The sequence below is a fragment of the Galeopterus variegatus genome, unplaced genomic scaffold (assembly GCF_000696425.1).
Source record: "Galeopterus variegatus unplaced genomic scaffold, G_variegatus-3.0.2 Scaffold1247, whole genome shotgun sequence".
NCBI classification, from domain to species: domain Eukaryota; kingdom Metazoa; phylum Chordata; class Mammalia; order Dermoptera; family Cynocephalidae; genus Galeopterus; species Galeopterus variegatus.
Window position 1 is genome coordinate 81,628 of NW_007727358.1, and position 17,225 is coordinate 98,852.

Consider the following 17,225-nt stretch of genomic DNA (forward strand, 5'->3'; position numbering starts at 1 on the left):
ATGGCGGCCGTGCGCGGGGCGCCCCTGCTCGGCTGCTTCCTGGCGCTGCTGGCGCTGTGCCCCGGGGGGCGCCCGCAGACGGTGCTGACCGACGACGAAATCGAGGAGTTCCTCGAGGGCTTCCTGTCGGAGCTGGAGCACGAGCCCCGGGAGGACGACGTGGAAGCCCCGCCGCCTCCCGAGCCCACCCAGCGCGTCCGCAAAGCCAAGGCGGGGGCGCGACCGGGGGCGGCCGCGGAAGGTAGGAGCCTGGGGCGGGGGCGGGCGGTGGCCGGGCTGGCACCTCAGGTGAGGACGGAGGGGCTCCGCAGGTCTGGCCACTCCCCAGTCCGCCCCGCGTGAGGACTGGCTGTCTAAGGCACCCGCGAGCCCAGATGTCTGGCGGGACACTGTGCCAGGCCGAGGTCACTGCTGGCTGCTAGCCTCACTAGCCTCGCCGGCCCGGAGGCACATCCAGCACAGGGCGCCAGGGCACTTTCGGGGGGCCAGTGGCTCGGGTTGTCCTAGCCCCTCATCCTCAGACCCCCAGGCACCAAAAGGAACTGGTCTCGAGCCGCAGGGGGTTGTGCAGTCACCACTCTTCCGTCCTACCGGGGCCACTCTGCCCCTGTGTGGTACAGCCTCAGGGTGCCCCCTCCCCCTCTTACCTTTACCCCAAGAGCACAAGGGCAGGTAGGGAGTTGCAGAAGACCATCTCCCCCCAAGGCTTCCTGGTGGGGTTGGCTGTGGGTAGCCAGGGGTTAGTATGACCGTTAGGTGAGGCATCCCCAAAGCATTTAGTCCAGAGCCACTTACGTAATACGTTTTCAGTAAATCTTAACTGTTTGTTGTGGCCCTTGGAGGGTGGCAGAGGGTCTTGTGATCTCTCTCCCAGGAGACTCCCAGGCCCCATCCATCATTCCTGAGGTCGGCAGCCCCACCCCTGCAGCCCCAGCTCTCCCCACCCTCCAGCCAGTCCCGCTCCAGCTGCTCTGGGCCTGCTGTCCCGGGCTTCCATTCTGCTCTAGCCCCGCTTCTCCCGGCTGCCAGCATTTTGTAACTTTTCCTGTGTTTTGGCCAAACTCCCCTCGTGCCCTCACCCCCTGTGAAATTCAGAACAGCACGCACAGCTCCTGCTTAGGGTCCTGGGAGGATTCCCGTGGGGCATCCACACACCCCGCCCCTGCTCCCTCTCCCAGACCCCCTGAGATGAGTGAGCAGCCACAAGCTCCCTGTCCTCTGTGTGGCACCCAGGTCCGCCTATCCTTCCAGCCCACCCCCAGACCACTTCCTCATCAGACCACTTCCTCATCATTGGGCTTCAAGACCCACCAAATGTCCCTTTTCTTGGAAGCTTTTCTTGCCCCTGTAGGGAGGCTCAGGGAGGGCCTTAGGCCCACGTCGTTTACTTTGTATGGCTGTTGGCAGAGGTGACCGAGTGCTCTTCCAGGCCTGGAGACTCAGTTCCTCTGCTCCTTCCACGCCCAGCACAGAATAGTGCTTTGTGACTGGCTGAGTGGACATTTGGTAAAGGAGCAGATTGTGAGAGGCCCCTGTTGAGATTTTGGCAGGTGGAGGATCAGGGTCTCTCTCAGTCTTTAGAGACTCACCCCAGACTTGCAGACAGAAAGCTCAGGTCTAAGTCACAGCTCTGCCACTCAAGCAAGTGACCTAACCTTTCTGTTTTCTGATCTGCACTGGGGACTGACAAGAGCCCCAAGCCAGGTTGTGGGCATCTTAAGCAGGGCCGCGTGGGGCACAGGGTGGGTTCCGTTAATTTGTCCTGATCTGCATCTTGGGCAGTGCCTCCAGAAAAAGCCAAAGACAAAGGGAAGAAAGACAAGAAGGACAAAGGCCCCAAGGCGACCAAGCAGCCCCTGGAGGGGTCCCCCAGGCTGCCCAAGAAGGGGAAGGAGAAGCCACCCAAGGCCACCAAGAAACCCAAGGAGAAGCCACCCAAGGCCACCAAGAAGCCCAAGGAGAAGCGACCCAAGGCTACCAAGAAGCCCAAGGAGAAGCCACCTAAGGCCACCAAGAGGCCCCTGGCAGGGAAAAAGCCCCCAACTCTGGACCCCTCAGAAACCCTGGAGTGGCCACTGCCCCCGCCTCCCAGCCCTGAGGAGCTGCCCCAGGAGGGAGGTTGGTGCCAGGCTCCTCTGGGGTCATGGGGCTCTGACTCCCTACTCAGGTGAAGTCAGGGAGGGTTGAGGGTGGGACAAGGTGGGCTCTGGGGCCTGTTTTTTGTCATGAACTTGGCCATTTCATTGGTGAGTTCTGTCAGTATTGCAGCCTCTCCTGGGTAGGGGGAGGGCTTGGCAGCCTTATGGGTGGGGTCTCTGTCCCCTGGGCCCCTGCTTATATGCCCCTGGGGACACAGCCTGCAGGTTTCCTTCCTGCCTTCCTCTGTGGGGGACAGCTCTGTAGTAGGGCCTCCCAGGCAGCAGGGCAGGGTTCCCCAGAAGGTTCTCTGGCCCCAGGGAATGCCAGCAGGGTACCTAGAGCCAGAGAACCCGGCCTCCTTGGGCTGAGCTGGTTTCAGGAGGGTGTCTACAGGGCCTTGTGGAGTCTCCAGAGGTGACTGGTGGCCTTAGGCTGTCAAGGTGGTCAGGCAGTCCTCCTGTCCACCTGCGCTGGGGCTTCTGTGTTGTAGGGGGGGCCCTCCCAAACACCCGGCAGGGCCCAGGAGAGGAGACGCACGTGGAGGCACGGCAGCACCAGCCTGGTGAGTGGCTGTCCACCTGGTCTCAGGGTGACCAATTGCCCCGGTTTGGTCTGAAACCAAGGGGTTTCCCAGAGTGGATCTGGGTGGGGGTGTTGGGCAGCCACCAGCATTTTCCCCTCAGAGCCAGAGGAGGAGACCGAGCTGCCCACACTGGACTACAACGACCAGATAGAGAGGGAGGACTACGAAGACTGTGAGTAGGACCCCCGCGGTCCCTGTCGGGATTGGGCGCCTGGTCTGGGGCACCCACTGACGGTCCTCCCAGAGGCTCTGCCCCGGCCTCGGGCCCCGCTCAGAGCCTGCCTCCCCCTCAGTCGAGTACATCCGGCGCCAGAAGAAGCCCAGGCCACCGCCAAGCAGGAGGAGGCCCGAGCGGCTCTGGCCGGAGCGCCCTGAGGAGAAGGCCGAGGCCCCGGAGGAGGAGAGGATCGGTAGGATGGTGGGATAGGATGTGGGGAGGCGCACAGGCCAGGGGCTCTGGGCCCATCCGCACCTCCCCACCTCCACAGAGCCGCCTCTGAAGCCTCTGCCGCCCCTGCCACCCCCCGACTATGGGGGTGGCTACGTGATCCCCAACTACGATGACAGTGAGTACCCGGCACCTCAGAGTCTGAGGGACACAGGCAGGTGGACATCTGGGGCCAGGAGGGTGGTCTGGAGACTGTGCCACGGTGACCAACCCACCATGAAACTCCAGCTGTGGCTGCGGTTACCTCGATGTCCCTTGCCCACCCCCGTATGCCCACCTGGCCTCGATGCCCTGTCTGCCCTCTTCTCCCCTCAGACTGGTCCTTCCCTGACACTTTCTGGTTCCTGACTTTGCTCTCGCCCCCAGCAGGGGTGCCCCTGGGTCTCGCCCTTGGCCCTGTCACCCGTGTGGGCTCCAGCCCTTCGCTGTCTCGTGCTCTGGTTGGCTTCCTGCCAGCTCGTCACCACCGTCCCACACCCTTCAGGGAGCCAGAGGGGATTTCAGCTGCCTCTCCCTCACGTCCGCCCATCACTGTGGAGTCCTCAGACTCCTTCCCCTCCTGGGCTTTGTCCTTACCATTCCCCTGTCCCCAGGTGCCCTTCAGTCTTTCCAACCTTTGGCCCCATTTCTGCCCTCCTCAAGACTCCCCTGCCCCCAGTCCTTCCGGTCACTCGAGGTCCATCCCATGGTCTGGGACTATTCCCTGCCCAGCCTGATTTCTCCTTTCCTCAGGCCAAACCCCCTGGTGGGGCCAGGCTGGTGACTTCAGCAGGGTCTTGGTTGTCCCACCTGAGCTTGGGCTGCCTCTGCACACCCCAGAGGACCCTCTCTTTTCCTCTCAGCCTGTCGCCCTAACTCCTGCCCAGCCCTGCCCTGCTGGGCTCCTGTGAAGCCCCCTGAGCTGGATCAGGCCGGCTTCAGCCCCTCTCACTCTCCCCGCAGTGGACTATTACTTCCCGCCTCTCCCGCCCCAGAAGCCTGACGCTGAGCACGAGACGGACGAAGAGAAGGAGGGGCTGAGTGAGTGGGACCAAGCAGCTCCACACCAGACCTACCCCCAACGTCCATGTGCCCCCAGCTCAGCCTAACCCCCGCCACCCTGCTGCCAGCTCGGCCTGACCCCCAGTCACCTCCCCGCACCTCAGCCTGACTCCCACCCCCCTGCCCCCAGCTCAGCCTGACCCCCACCCATGTGCACCCCAAAGCCCAGGGCCAGGCTGACAGGCCCCTCCTACTTTGCACTCTCCAGAGAAACCCAAAAAGGAGGGCAGCGGTCCCAAGGAGGAGGAGACAGACAAGTGGGCTGTGGAGAAGGGCAAGGACCACAAAGGTGTGTGGCTGGGGCCGGGGCTGGCCTCACCCTTGCGGGGCAGTGTCTGGACTCCTGATCGTCTCCGGGGCCCTCAGCACCACCTCTCTTCCACTTCCCCAGGGCCTGGGAAGGGTGAGGAGTCGGAAGAGGAATGGATTCCCACAGAGAGAGTCAGTGAGTGGGGGCCGGGGGTGGGGTGGGGCTGGGGCCACAGGGTGGGGGTGTTGTTACAAATGACCCGCCCAAGGCCACACATGGACTTGAGCCTGGATTTCTTGATGGGGCTCTGGGCCCCCAGAACCCTTCCTGCTCTTAGATTCTTGGTGTGCAACAGGGGTTTCCTGGAAGCCAAGGACAGTCTCGTTTAGTCTCCTGTACCTCTGCCTTGGGCCCAAGGCTGACCTGCTTCAGGAGGGTGGTGGCTCCTTGGGGCCCCTAGCAGCTGGGGTAGAGGTGGCTGGAGGAGGACCCAGGGCCTTGGGTGGGGAATGCAGCCCATAGTCAAGTTCACTGGCATCCCCATGGGGCCAGTGTGCAGATGACCCCATCTGGATGACATCTGTGATGGAGGGCCCCAGGGCGACTCCACTTGTGATTTCCAGTGCTGGCATGGCCGGCACATTTTGCAGATGGGGCACTGAGGACCAGGGAAGGGAAGGACAGACTGGTCTGAAGCTCCTGGCTTGGGTTTGAGTCACTTTGAGATGGGCTGGGGCTGTGGAGGTCAGGGAACCACTGGCCAGCCAGAGCTGCCTCTGATTGGCGACCCCTGAGGTGAAGGGAGTGGACTGGGGGCTCCTTGGCTCTGGATTTGGTGGAGGGGGGAGGAGCTAGCAAGCCACCAGCATGGGCTGCATGTCCCCAGAGTGCCCCCCCATCGGGATGGAGTCGCACCGCATCGAGGACAACCAGATCCGAGCCTCTTCCATGCTGCGCCACGGCCTGGGGGCACAGCGCGGCCGGCTCAACATGCAGGTGGGTGTTGGGGTGGGCCCACCTCTCAGCCAGGGCAGGGGGCTCCTCTGCTCATGCTCAGCCTCCTCGCTGCCCCCAATAGGCCGGTGCCAACGAGGATGACTACTATGATGGGGCGTGGTGTGCTGAGGACGACGGGAGGACCCAGTGGATCGAGGTGGACACCAGAAGGACTACTCGGTTCACAGGCATCATCACCCAGGGCCGAGACTCTAGCATCCAGTACGTGGCTGGGCTCACGGGTGGTTGGCAGGGGCGGGTGGCTCCAGGCACAGGTATGAGTCCTATTTGGGACATTCCTGTGGGTCCAGGAAGGCCAGAAAGATCAGTGAGGGGCTGACCTGTTCCCACTCCTCAGCCATGGCCAGTCAGAGACCTGTGTCCAGATGAGGTCAGGGACAAACGGCCCGCCCATGGCCATGTGACACCTGGGCTGTGCCCCTCAGCCCTGCCAGCTCTTACATTCTTGGGGCCCAGAAGAGGGGAACTTGGGTCACCTGAGGGCCTGGGATGGGAGTAGCCTTGCCCTGACTGCAGTCTGCTCCACAGTGACGACTTTGTGACCACCTTCTTCGTGGGCTTCAGCAATGACAGCCAGACGTGGGTGATGTACACCAACGGCTATGAGGAAATGGTGGGCGCCCAAGTCCTCAGCTCTGCTCCCCTTGTCTGGGCTGGGGGTGGGTTCCATGGGGTGTGGGGGTGTGGGTGTAGCTCTGAGGCTCGCTTTCCTCAGACCTTCCACGGGAATGTGGACAAGGACACACCTGTGCTGAGCGAGCTCCCAGAGCCGGTGGTGGCCCGCTTCATCCGCATCTTCCCGATCACCTGGAATGGCAGCCTGTGCATGCGCCTGGAAGTATTGGGGTGCCCTGTGTCTCGTGAGTGCAGAGGGGCTGGTAGGGATGGCTGGGCGTGGCCTGGGGTTGGCCAGCAGGCAGCTGGCTTATGGCCCTGCCTGCTACCACCCTGTAGCCATCCACAGCTACTACGCACAGAATGAGGTGGTGGCCACTGACGACCTGGACTTCAGGCACCACAGCTACAAGGACATGCGCCAGGTTGGGAACACTCGTCCCGAGGCTGGGGGTGGGTCCTGTCCAGAGGCTGACGGGGAGCTTGTGCCCGGGGCTCCTGTTGCCTGGGCAGCCCCTGCTGGTTCCAGGGACGTGGCCTCCCTCACCTTAGGAAGGAGGCTGGGTTTACCTGCATGGGCCGCCACACCTGTACTTCCCCATAGAGCAGTGGGCGGTGGGCTGTAACTCTGTCTCCTTGCCCTGCCCAGCTGATGAAGGTTGTGAATGAGGAATGCCCCACCATCACCCGCACATACAGCCTGGGCAAGAGCTCGAGAGGGCTCAAGATCTACGCCATGGAGATCTCGGACAACCCTGGGGAGCACGAGCTGGGTGAGGCCCTGTGCCCTGGAGGTCTGGGCTGAGTGCTGCCAGGACGGGGCTTGGCCTCCCCTCTGCCTCCGGTCAGAGGCAGGGCCCTGGTGCCGCAGCTGGGCATGCGGTGTTGATGGGCAGAGCTCACCACCTCCACCTGTTCCTAGAACCCCTCTGGGGGTCTGGGCCTGTCTTGTTGGGCCCTACGAGCCTCAGCTACCTCCAGCCCCCTAGCCCCTTGGGTATGAAGTGGGTCTGGTCCTTCCTCAGGCACCCTGGGCCTCGGGAGGCTGGGTGCTCGCTGAGGCTCCTGCCTTTGCAGGGGAGCCTGAGTTCCGCTACACAGCTGGCATCCATGGCAATGAGGTGCTGGGCCGAGAGCTGCTGCTGCTGCTCATGCAGTACCTGTGCCGCGAGTACCGCGATGGTAACCCCCGCGTGCGCAGCCTGGTGCAGGACACACGCATCCACCTGGTGCCCTCCCTCAACCCTGATGGCTACGAGGTGGCCGCGCAAATGGTGGGTGGGGGTGGGGCTGGCAGGGTCGGGTAGGCGGGGGAATGAGGGGTAGACACCCGACACCGACTGCCGGCTCCCTGCAGGGCTCAGAATTTGGGAATTGGGCACTGGGACTGTGGACCGAGGAGGGCTTTGACATCTTTGAGGACTTCCCGGATCTGAACTCTGTCCTCTGGGGAGCCGAGGAGAGGAAATGGGTCCCCTACCGGGTCCCCAACAATAACCTGCCCATCCCCGAACGCTACCTCTCCCCAGATGCCACGGTGAGGCGGGGGAGCAGCCCAGACCCCGGGGTCCCAGCCAGGTGCTGGAGCTCAGGGCTTGGAGGGGCTGGCAGGTGACTGGGTTCCAGGCATCAAGGCTGTGGGGGATGGGGGAGAATGAGAAGAGCCTGGACGGGACCGAGGTGGTGCGAGGACCTTGGGGCACAGTGACAGAGCCTACAGCCCTGGCCTCACATGCCGGCCTCCCTAGGTGTCCACAGAGGTCCGGGCCATCATCGCCTGGATGGAGAAGAACCCCTTTGTCCTGGGAGCAAACCTCAATGGCGGAGAGCGGCTGGTGTCCTACCCCTATGACATGGTGCGCGCGCCAACCCAGGAGCAGCTGCTCGCTGCAGCCATGGCAGCCGCCCGGGGAGAGGACGAGGACGAGGCATCTGAGGCCCAGGAGACCCCCGACCACGCAATCTTCCGCTGGCTGGCCATCTCCTATGCCTCCGCCCACCTCACCATGACCGAGCCCTACCGGGGAGGGTGCCAGGCCCAGGACTACACTGGCAGCATGGGCATCGTCAACGGGGCCAAGTGGAACCCCCGATCGGGGAGTGAGTCAGCTTGGGAGGGGCTGTTGTGGGGCTCTTGGCTGGGGGAGGGGGTGACTGTAGTCTGTCCTGCCTAGCTATCAATGACTTCAGTTACCTGCACACCAACTGCCTGGAGCTCTCTATCTACCTGGGCTGTGACAAGTTCCCTCACGAGAGCGAGCTGCCCGGCGAGTGGGAGAACAACAAGGAGGCGCTGCTCACCTTCATGGAGCAGGTGGGGCGGCCTGGGCAGCACCTGGGGAGAGGAGGGTGAAATGCCAGGACGGGGCCCTGAAGGGGCAGAGGGAGCCGCAGGCATGTGGGGTCTCAATGTGGACCACCAGACCTTGCCTCCTTCCTGCAGGTGCACCGCGGCATTAAGGGAGTGGTGACGGATGAGCAAGGAATCCCCATTGCTAATGCCACCATCTCCGTGAGTGGCATTAACCACGGTGTGAAGACAGGTACCTTGTGTGTGCACCTTTACCCTGCCTTCCCCCGTTCTCCCCAAGTAGCAGCAGAAAAGGGGACCGAATCTGTGTATGGTGTCGGCAAGGCAAGCACAAGGCCTGCCCAGCTGGTCCCAGGTGCCCTGGACCCTGCCAGAAAGGGTGGGCCTGGGAGGGGGCCTCAGAGGGAGGCTGCGGGCCTGGGTTCTCTGGGCAGCTGGGCTCGTCCTCCCTGTGCAGCAAGCGGTGGTGATTACTGGCGCATCCTGAACCCGGGTGAGTACCGTGTGACGGCCCACGCAGAAGGCTACACCCCGAGTGCCAAGACCTGCAATGTGGACTACGACATTGGGGCCACCCAGTGCAACTTCATCCTGGCTCGTTCCAACTGGAAGCGCATCCGGGAGATCTTGGCCATGAATGGGAACCGACCCATCCCACACATCGACCCATCACGCCCCATGACCCCCCAGCAGCGGCACCTGCAGCAGCGGCGCCTGCGGTACCGGCTGCGGATGCGAGAACAGATGCGGCTGCGGCGTCTCAACACCACCACTGCCAGCCCGACCGTGCCCCCCACGCCGCCCCCCACCCCCACTCCCTCATCCACCCCAAGCACTACACTGGGGCTCTGGGGCCTTTTGCCCCTGACCACCACTGGCTGGCAGGAGTCGGAGACCGAGACCTACACAGAGGTGGTGACAGAGCTTGGGACTGAGCTGGAGCCAGTTGTGGAGGAGACAGAGGTGAAGGAGGAGGAGACAGAGATGGAAGAGGTGGAAGAGGAGGAGGCGGCAGAGGTGGAGGAGGAGGAAGAGGAGGAAGAGGAAGCAGAGATGGTCACTGGCTGGGCATTCCCCTTCACAACAGTTGAGACTTACACAGTGAACTTTGGGGACTTCTGAGATCAGGGTCCCACCAAGGCTCTGGCCCAGCTCAAGCTACAGCAGTGTTTCCCGAGCCCCTACCCACAGTCACATCACCCACCAGCACGATGGCCCCTAGGTGGCCCAGCAGGAATGGCCGGTCCTGCCCCCCGAGGGGGCGCAAACAAGACCAAGACTTAAAAGCCAGCATCTGAGCAGAGGCTCCTGCTCCGCCTGCCAGCTTCATAAAGGCCGGGATGGCTGCAGGTTGAAGGAGCCAAGGTCACACCAATAAAACAAGGTCATGGCACTGCTGGTGTTCTGACCAGCTCAGGGAGAAGGGAGGAGGAGGGAGGCTTGTGTCTGCTGCAGGGGCGGGGCCCCAGCAAGAGCAGACTACCCAGAGTGCCCGTGAGCTGGAGGCTCAACACCAGAAAACAGCCAGGCTTTATTTACAGTGCTGACGCTGCTGGGAACAGATGGCCTCCACCCAGGCCTCCCTGGCCAAGGCTCCCTTTTTGAGTCAGGGGCCCAGCCCCGAGCCTCCGAGGTCATCGTCCTCTGCCCCAAAGCCCGAGAAGCTGATGGGTTGACAGGCCAGGTTGCACAGGTTCACAAGGCAGGCAGTCTGCGTGGCACTGAAGTCAGGGACAGCCACCAACAACACTGTCTGGTCCTCAGGGCCTGCAAAGAAGCCCCGTGGGACCCACATTAGGTTCTGGGTGAGGCCTCTCTCAAAGGGAAACTGCCAGAAGTGAAGGAGAGTTCCCCATCAGCACACAGTGGGGCAGTGATGATGGAAGACCAGACATCAGCCCTGACAGAAGCACATGGGCTCAGGGCCACTTCAGCCCCTGCCCAGTTGGTTCGTCAGCTAGGCCTCCCTCCCCACAATACCATGATGGCCATTTGGCAGACCCTGGGCTATGCATCCCACGGGGGCCAGGGGAACTGTGCAATATAGGTTGTCTTCTCTGAGCCTCGTCTCCAGGCGAGAGCAAATCCCTCATGACAGCCCAGGCCTGGGGCTCCCAGAAGACAAAACTTACCTCGGATGATTTTGGAGCCAAAGCTGGGGGTGTTGCCACAAAAGTAGACGTGAGGGCACTCCAGAAAGATGAATGGGTCAGCTTTGTAGAAGGGGTAACAACCTGGAGGAGGGCCTACTGCTGAGCGGGGCTTCTAACCTCAGCACTAGGCAGCCTGGGGCTGGGCAGTCCTGTGCTGGGGCTGTCCGCACAGGACACTGGGGCTGGGCAGTCCTGTGGTGGAGGCCGTCCCACACAGGACACTGGGGCTGGGCAGTCCTGTGGTGGGGGCTGTCCCACACAGGACAACGGCTGGGCGGACTTGTGGTGGGGGCCATCCCACACAGGATGTGGAGCACCCCTCCCCCCTATAAGCACCAGGAGCAGCCCCCCTAGTTATGACAAAAGTGCCTCCAGACACTGCCACATGACCCCAGGAGCAGGTCAAGGTGCTCATGCTGTGTCTGTCTTTTGGGGTGGGCACTGGGTGCATGACACTGTGCCCTGCTAGCCCAAGCTTCCAATATACTCCCAAGGCCATCAGCCCTGAGCAGGCCTTGGCCACAGACAGAATTAAGATTCCAAAGTAGCTTCCAAAACAAGTGTCAAGCTTCTGCACTTTTCCTTAGACAGGCCTTGGCAAGGCTGGCAGGTGCAAACCCATGCTGGGAACCCTGCCAGTGTCAGGGCCCCTGCCAGGCCTTCCTGGCCCTTTGGTCCCACCCTATGTGGCTCACCCCATTACCTAGGGTGTCAGGAGCTGTGGGGCTGATATGACGGACCCGCAGTGTCCACTCCAGGATCTCCAAGTGATCCTCCATGCTGCTGTATCTGAAAATGTCACTCACATTCTGTCCTGATGTCCCTAGGAATCTGCAAGGCAAGGCTTGGCTGACGCCTGGCTGGGGAGGGGCCGCCATCATGGCTCCACCCACAGTGGCCAACCCAGCGCTCACCTAGTGCTCTTGTGGATGGGGCCCAGGCAGGCCCTCCCCTCCCCTCCCACCCCAACTTGTGCCTCCTGAGGCAAAGGCTGGGCTAGACTGAAGTGTGGCTACCTGACTCCATCGATGGTAGCCTGGTAGGGGTTGGTAACCAGCTGGAGCGTGGAGTAGGCAGTGGCCAGAGGGAACATGCAGGGATGAAGGGGCTGCTGGGGGATCGTGTAGTTTGTCGGATCAAATTCACCTGGCATCACATCCACGGGCACTGAGGCCTGGAGGGCACAGGGCAGGGAGCTCGCAGGGTCCTTGGGAGCCCACACCTCCCGCTTTGTCACAAACCCTCCCCATCCCTGCCCACTGTTGCCTGATGGCAACTTCAAAGCCTGGGGTCTCAATCATCCCGCCAGCCCCCAAGCTTGCTCACGCTCAGCTGCAGGAGGATCTCGTCCAGCATCTTGACGGCCTCCACGCTGGCTGCCTGGGTTTTCTTGGTGAGGTACTTGGCCTGGAAGTAGAAGCCCAGGGGGCTGTCAGGCCCTGCGTGGACCTCAGATCAGAGGGACACCCAGAGCCCACCTGGGTCTCATGCTCTGAGGACAGCAGAGCAGAGCTCCACCGGCAGGAAGATTTCAGAGCTGTCCTACCGACCCTCACCGCCGTCTGGCTCCACTCTCCTCAAAAAAAGGGTCTGAGCAGGGTGAGCCCCCAGAGGAACCACAGGGCACTTCCCACCAGACCCACAAGACCTTCAGGTGCCCGACTCTCCAGCACCTGGATGCAGCCAGGTGGGCGCTGTACCTTATTGATGGAATCCCTGCTCTGGGTGCTGTGGCTGAGGAGGTTACCAGCGAGGATGACCCGTGAGACGTGGGCGGCACTGCACTGCTCCCCTTCGTCCCCGAGCTGCCCCGTCACCACATCCACCAGCAGCTGGGTGCCCAGCAGGCTCTCACCGCCGCCTCCACCCAGGCCCAGGCCGGACACCAGCAACACAAACCTGTGGTAGAAGATGGGGTCCTCCAGGGCACAAAGAAGGGAAGCAGCTCCTCCCAGATCCCCTGCACTGTCGACAGGGTCCCGGCCCCCGAGGGCAGTGCCTCACCTGTCTGTATCAAGGGGGGGCGCGGGCTTCTGCGGAGCAAGGTCAGCGAAACAATGGTCCTCCACCAGAAATTTCCCATCGTCTCTCACGGAACCAAACACAGCCAGGACTGTTCCTGGTGAGTAGCAGTGTCAGGCCCCCAGGAGGGAGAACCCCAGGTTCTACAACCTCCTTCCAGTCACCCAAATGGTCAAAACCAGCCAGTCCTCCTCAGCCCCACCAGTGAATTGTCACTTAGGACTCTGGGACTGAAGCCTACTCCCTGTGGTCATTGCTTTAGGGTAAAGGCAGGAGACCGATCTCCCAGCCAGGTCTCACCCACCTTATGGACTCTTACTGCCTGAACACACCCCTACCTCCATGCCAGGCCTCGATGTACAGGCCACAACCCCAACACAGCCCCACAGGGCTCCCCACCTGTGACCAACTTTGATACATCAATGGTGCCTTTCAGTCTGATGCGCTGCAATTCATCCTCCAGGACCAGCTCGTCATCTGGGTGGGTGTACTTGCTCCGAGGAGGCTGGGGGAGCAGGTTGTGCTGGAATGTGGAGATAGAAGGTGGTCTTGGGGCCAGAGCCCACCTTGGCTCCACCAAGTCCCCCCACCCCTCTGGAACTGCTCTCCCACCCACCATGGGCAGAGGCCCAGCCCCATCACCTGGGTCTATAGTGGGTGGCATATCAGTGTCCCCTAGAGAGGTGTTCAAAGGGAGGCCGAGGCTGCCCCGCCCTGTGTGAGCCACGGGTCTCACCTCCTCACTGATCTCTCGCAGGATGGAGGGCTGGAGTGGCATGGCCTTGAACAGAGTCCCCACCACACAGCACTGCTCCCCAGGCTGCAGCTCACACAGCTTCTTCACATTGACTCCACTGCCTGGGGCACGAGGGGCACAGACTCAGAGACCAGGAGGCCCCACCCCTGGTGAAGCCCCCAGAGGCTATGCCCAGCCCTCCACCGTGAGACACCTAACAGGGCCTCACTGGAATGCTGCAACCCAGCGGCCTTTCCAAGAGGGAGAGAACATCCAGGGAAGGACCCCTGGATCTCAGCATGACAGCCACTCTGGATGTGGCTGAGCCTTGAATGCCGAGTGTCCTCAAAAGAGGCAGAAAGAGACAGGCAGGCGGAGATGAGGGCCATGTGAAGACGGGGCAGAGGCTGGAGGGCAGCGGCCACCAGAACCTGGAAGGGGCCAGGAAGGACCCTGCCACAGGGCCAACAGAAGGAACCACCCTGCTGACACCTTGCTCTCAGGCTTCTGGCCTTCAGAACCATGAGAGAATAAATGTCCATTGTTTTAAGTCATGCAGTTTGTGGTGCTTTGTTACAGAGGCCACAGAAAATGAGTAGAGAGTATTATTTCACTCACACCTAAATTATAACACTGACTCTTAGAAAGAGGCACGCCACATCTCAGCATAGTCCTGCCCTAAAAATATCACAATTTCCTTGAAGAGTTTGGATTTTTCCACCCAGCCCCCCACCTCCATCATCCTCTGAAAACAGACACCCCAAATTCAGATTTCATATCCCCTCCACCTGCTACACTTCCTGAGGAATCAGGCAGCCCAGAGTGCCTGGACACCATCTTCCCAGTGCCTTTCCAGGATCTCAAGGGCAAACAAGAACACAGGGAAGGGTTCGGTACACTCAGGAGAAAGGTGTGGGGGGAGGGGCTAGGGTGGGCAGGAGGAAGGAATGTAAGTCCTGAAGGCCCACAGACTTGTCAGTACAGACCCCAGGCTGGAGAAGACACTGTGAGGAGGTGACAGCATGATGTGGGTGCCCACACAGCCCCTTGGCCCAGCTGACTCCAGCCCAACCTGAGCCCCTCCTGCCCTGGAATAACCAACATTCCTCAGCTCTACACCCTGTAGAGCAGACAGAGGGGAGTAATTCAGAACAAGATAACGAGGGCGCCAGCACTGGAGAGCAGTGCCAGACACCAGCGGAAACGACAGACCCCAGATTCCCACCTATTGTGCTCTCACTCTGCCCTGGGGGGCCCTAAGCACTGTTCATGTAACTCATCCAACCCTGACAATGTACTCAAAGTAGAAATCACCCCCACTGAGGCACAGAGGGGTTTAGCAATACACAGCTGGGATCCAAATGTATGCCCCTGAGTGTTGGGCAGGACCACACATCCCTGCAAAAATGTGCTGGCACCAACGACATCAAAACTGGACGCAGAGGCCAGCCCCTGCCCTAGCTGAGCCTACCATCCAGGAAGGAGAGAGACAACAGACAATAAACCAGGTATTAGCCATGTGACAAACAGAATGAACAAACAGGGAGCTGAGGTAGAAAATACGGAGAAAGCCCTGATCAGTCAAGGCGGCCACGAGTGGCCTCTTGAAGGGCATGGCACGTCAGTTGAGACATGAGAAGAAACCATGGGAAGACTAGTGCCAGGCAAAGGGAAAAGCCCATGGCAAGAAGGGCTTGGCACGTTCAGGGAACAGGTGAGTGGAGAGAGACCAATTCCGAGAGACAGGGTGAGCTTTGGTTAGGAAGCCCCAGCCACACGAGAAGCCCCATGTAGGTACTTGGGGCAACAGCATCAGCTGCCAGCCTGTGAGTGAGCGATGCTGTTGCCCCACTGCCAATCCCATCTTTCATGGTGGCAGCTGTCTGAACTCCCGGCCACAGTCTGTTGGTGCAGTGAAATAGCTACTGCCCATCACTGGGGAGCTTTGTCAGCATCTACAGTAACTGGAAGAGAAATGTGGTACTAGAGGAGGGTACTGCAGGAAAGAATCTAAAAGGTGGCACTGACATTGGGCCTGAGCAGCAGGTGGGCCCTGGAAGGGCCTAAGGAGGGTGTCCTGAGGGCCTAAAGGAAAGTTAGGGAAAGGTTACTGAGAGGCAGAGGAAGGATCTCTTGTGTGGTAGAGGAGAGGGAAACACTTTTGCCAGAAGTAGAGAACAGAAAACATTCCTAACAAATTTGATCTAGATATGAGATTTCTGGGCCGCGTTATCCTGGCGGCCTCTAATAAATCAAGAGTTGACCCTGTAGCTTGGTGTGGGATCAGATGAGTTTCCTAAAACTCCCCAGGTGGTTCTAATGTGTGGCAGAGGCTGAGATTCACGGTGCCTAGTGTAAATCAAGAGTTGACCCTGTAGCTTGGTGTGGGATCAGATGAGCTTCCTAAAACTCCCCAGGTGGTTCTAATGTGTGGCAGAGGCTGAGATTCACGGTGCCTAGTGCCAGGGACAATAAAGATGAGGAAGACATGATCTCACTGCAAAAGCCTTGGCTCCTGGAGCCTGGCGCCAGGCCTGCCCTCCTGAGGGGCTCTCTAGCTACAGCGTGGGCAAACGGTGAATGATCTGCACGGAAGACAGAATATTTCCCTCTGCCAATCACCATCACTGCCAGAATTGAGCCTTTACCTGGACCAGCCTCTGAACTAAACCTAACTTTAAACCCACATATTACTTAATTAATCCTCATTACCTTAAGATGAAACTGAGGGATAAAGAAGTTCATTTTCCTCTGGACCAGCCTCTGAACTAAACCTAACTTTAAACCCACAAATTACTTAATTAATCCTCATTACCTTAAGATGAAACTGAGGGATAAAGAAGTTCATTTTCCTAAGGTAAATGTAGAGGAGGATAAATTGGAGAAATGCTCCACTTCTCGCACAGTTCTAAGTTCTGGGCTGGTGGGGGAAAACTCTCACTTACCCCAGTGCTGCTGGGCCCGACTCACCAGGAAGGGTCTCATTTGGATGAGGCGGGTGGCATAAATGTGGGCGTACTGCCGGCTAAAACTGCGCTCCCCCAGCCGGAAAGGTTGGGAGGAGTTGGTGTAGGTCACCACAGGCACCCGGGTGAAGGTGGCGTTGTTGGCTGATGGTGGGGACAGCAGAGTGTGGGCCCTCTGGGCAGCCTGCTCGGAAAACATGGCCACGCTCTCGGCTTGCTCTGTCCAGACGGCTGCGCCCAGGCCAAGGAGGAACACTGTGAGGACACAAAGACATTCCTGGCACCCCTGCCGTCCCCAAAGCAGCAGCTCTCCTGATGTGTTAACTGCACTGACCACACTGCACCGCAGCCCCAGCTCTAGTTGACACCAGACCTCCCATCCATATGGAAATTTATTGTGTTTGGATACTGAGGTCTTGCCCTGTAACTCTCATCCAGAAAGGAAGAAAGGAAAGCTAGGAGTGTTTCCCCCACCTGGAGCTCTCTCCAAACCCCAGACTTGGGCGTCCACCGCCTGCTCCACCTCTCCACCTGATAACTACCAGCGTCTCAAGTTTGGTATGCCTCAAATAGAACTCCTGGTCTGCCTCCATCCAGCTCTGCAGCAACTGTCCATCTCCAGGCATGAGGCCAACCTTATTATTAAATAAGCCCACCATAAAGTTACAAGCCTATTACTGAATAATAAAATTAAACTAACTAAAACATAAATCAGTCACTGCTCTGCTCAAAACTCTTCAAAGGTCCCCCATTTCACTGAATAAAGTCCCAAGTCCTTTCAATCGTCTGTGAGATCTGCCACCTCAGTCCTCCCCTCCCACCTTGTGTCTCTACTCCTCCACCTTGTGTCGCTCTCCGAGGCTTGTTCCGCTTGTCTCTTTCAGGTCTTAACCCAAATGCCTCCTCCTCCCCTGACCATCTGATTTACAGCTGCGACATTCCCC

At 60.0% G+C, this 17,225-nt stretch overlaps 2 protein-coding genes across 2 annotated transcripts; one reads left to right on the top strand and one right to left on the bottom strand.

Annotated features, from left to right (window-relative positions):
* AEBP1 (AE binding protein 1) lies at nt 1-9,797 on the top strand. The gene is made up of 21 exons (XM_008575861.1): nt 1-241; nt 1,783-2,118; nt 2,630-2,701; nt 2,823-2,894; nt 3,016-3,132; nt 3,211-3,288; nt 4,113-4,190; nt 4,420-4,500; nt 4,603-4,656; nt 5,348-5,457; nt 5,540-5,679; nt 6,007-6,091; nt 6,194-6,338; nt 6,433-6,518; nt 6,743-6,866; nt 7,171-7,367; nt 7,451-7,630; nt 7,842-8,193; nt 8,268-8,407; nt 8,537-8,636; nt 8,862-9,797. Exons 1-21 carry the CDS (start codon nt 1-3, stop codon nt 9,524-9,526), a joined length of 3,453 nt encoding a protein of 1,150 aa, XP_008574083.1. The 3' UTR covers nt 9,527-9,797.
* Nucleotides 9,798-9,893: 96 nt separating this feature from the next.
* POLD2 (polymerase (DNA directed), delta 2, accessory subunit) lies at nt 9,894-16,531 on the bottom strand. Its single transcript, XM_008575862.1, has 10 exons — nt 16,261-16,531; nt 13,316-13,437; nt 12,979-13,102; nt 12,562-12,676; nt 12,258-12,456; nt 11,884-11,964; nt 11,574-11,731; nt 11,261-11,388; nt 10,537-10,638; nt 9,894-10,171 (listed from the first exon to the last, which is right to left on the bottom strand). The coding sequence occupies exons 1-10, from the start codon at nt 16,478-16,480 to the stop codon at nt 10,011-10,013; spliced, it is 1,410 nt and encodes a 469-aa protein (XP_008574084.1). The 5' UTR covers nt 16,481-16,531; the 3' UTR covers nt 9,894-10,010.
* Nucleotides 16,532-17,225: the final 694 nt, after the last annotated feature.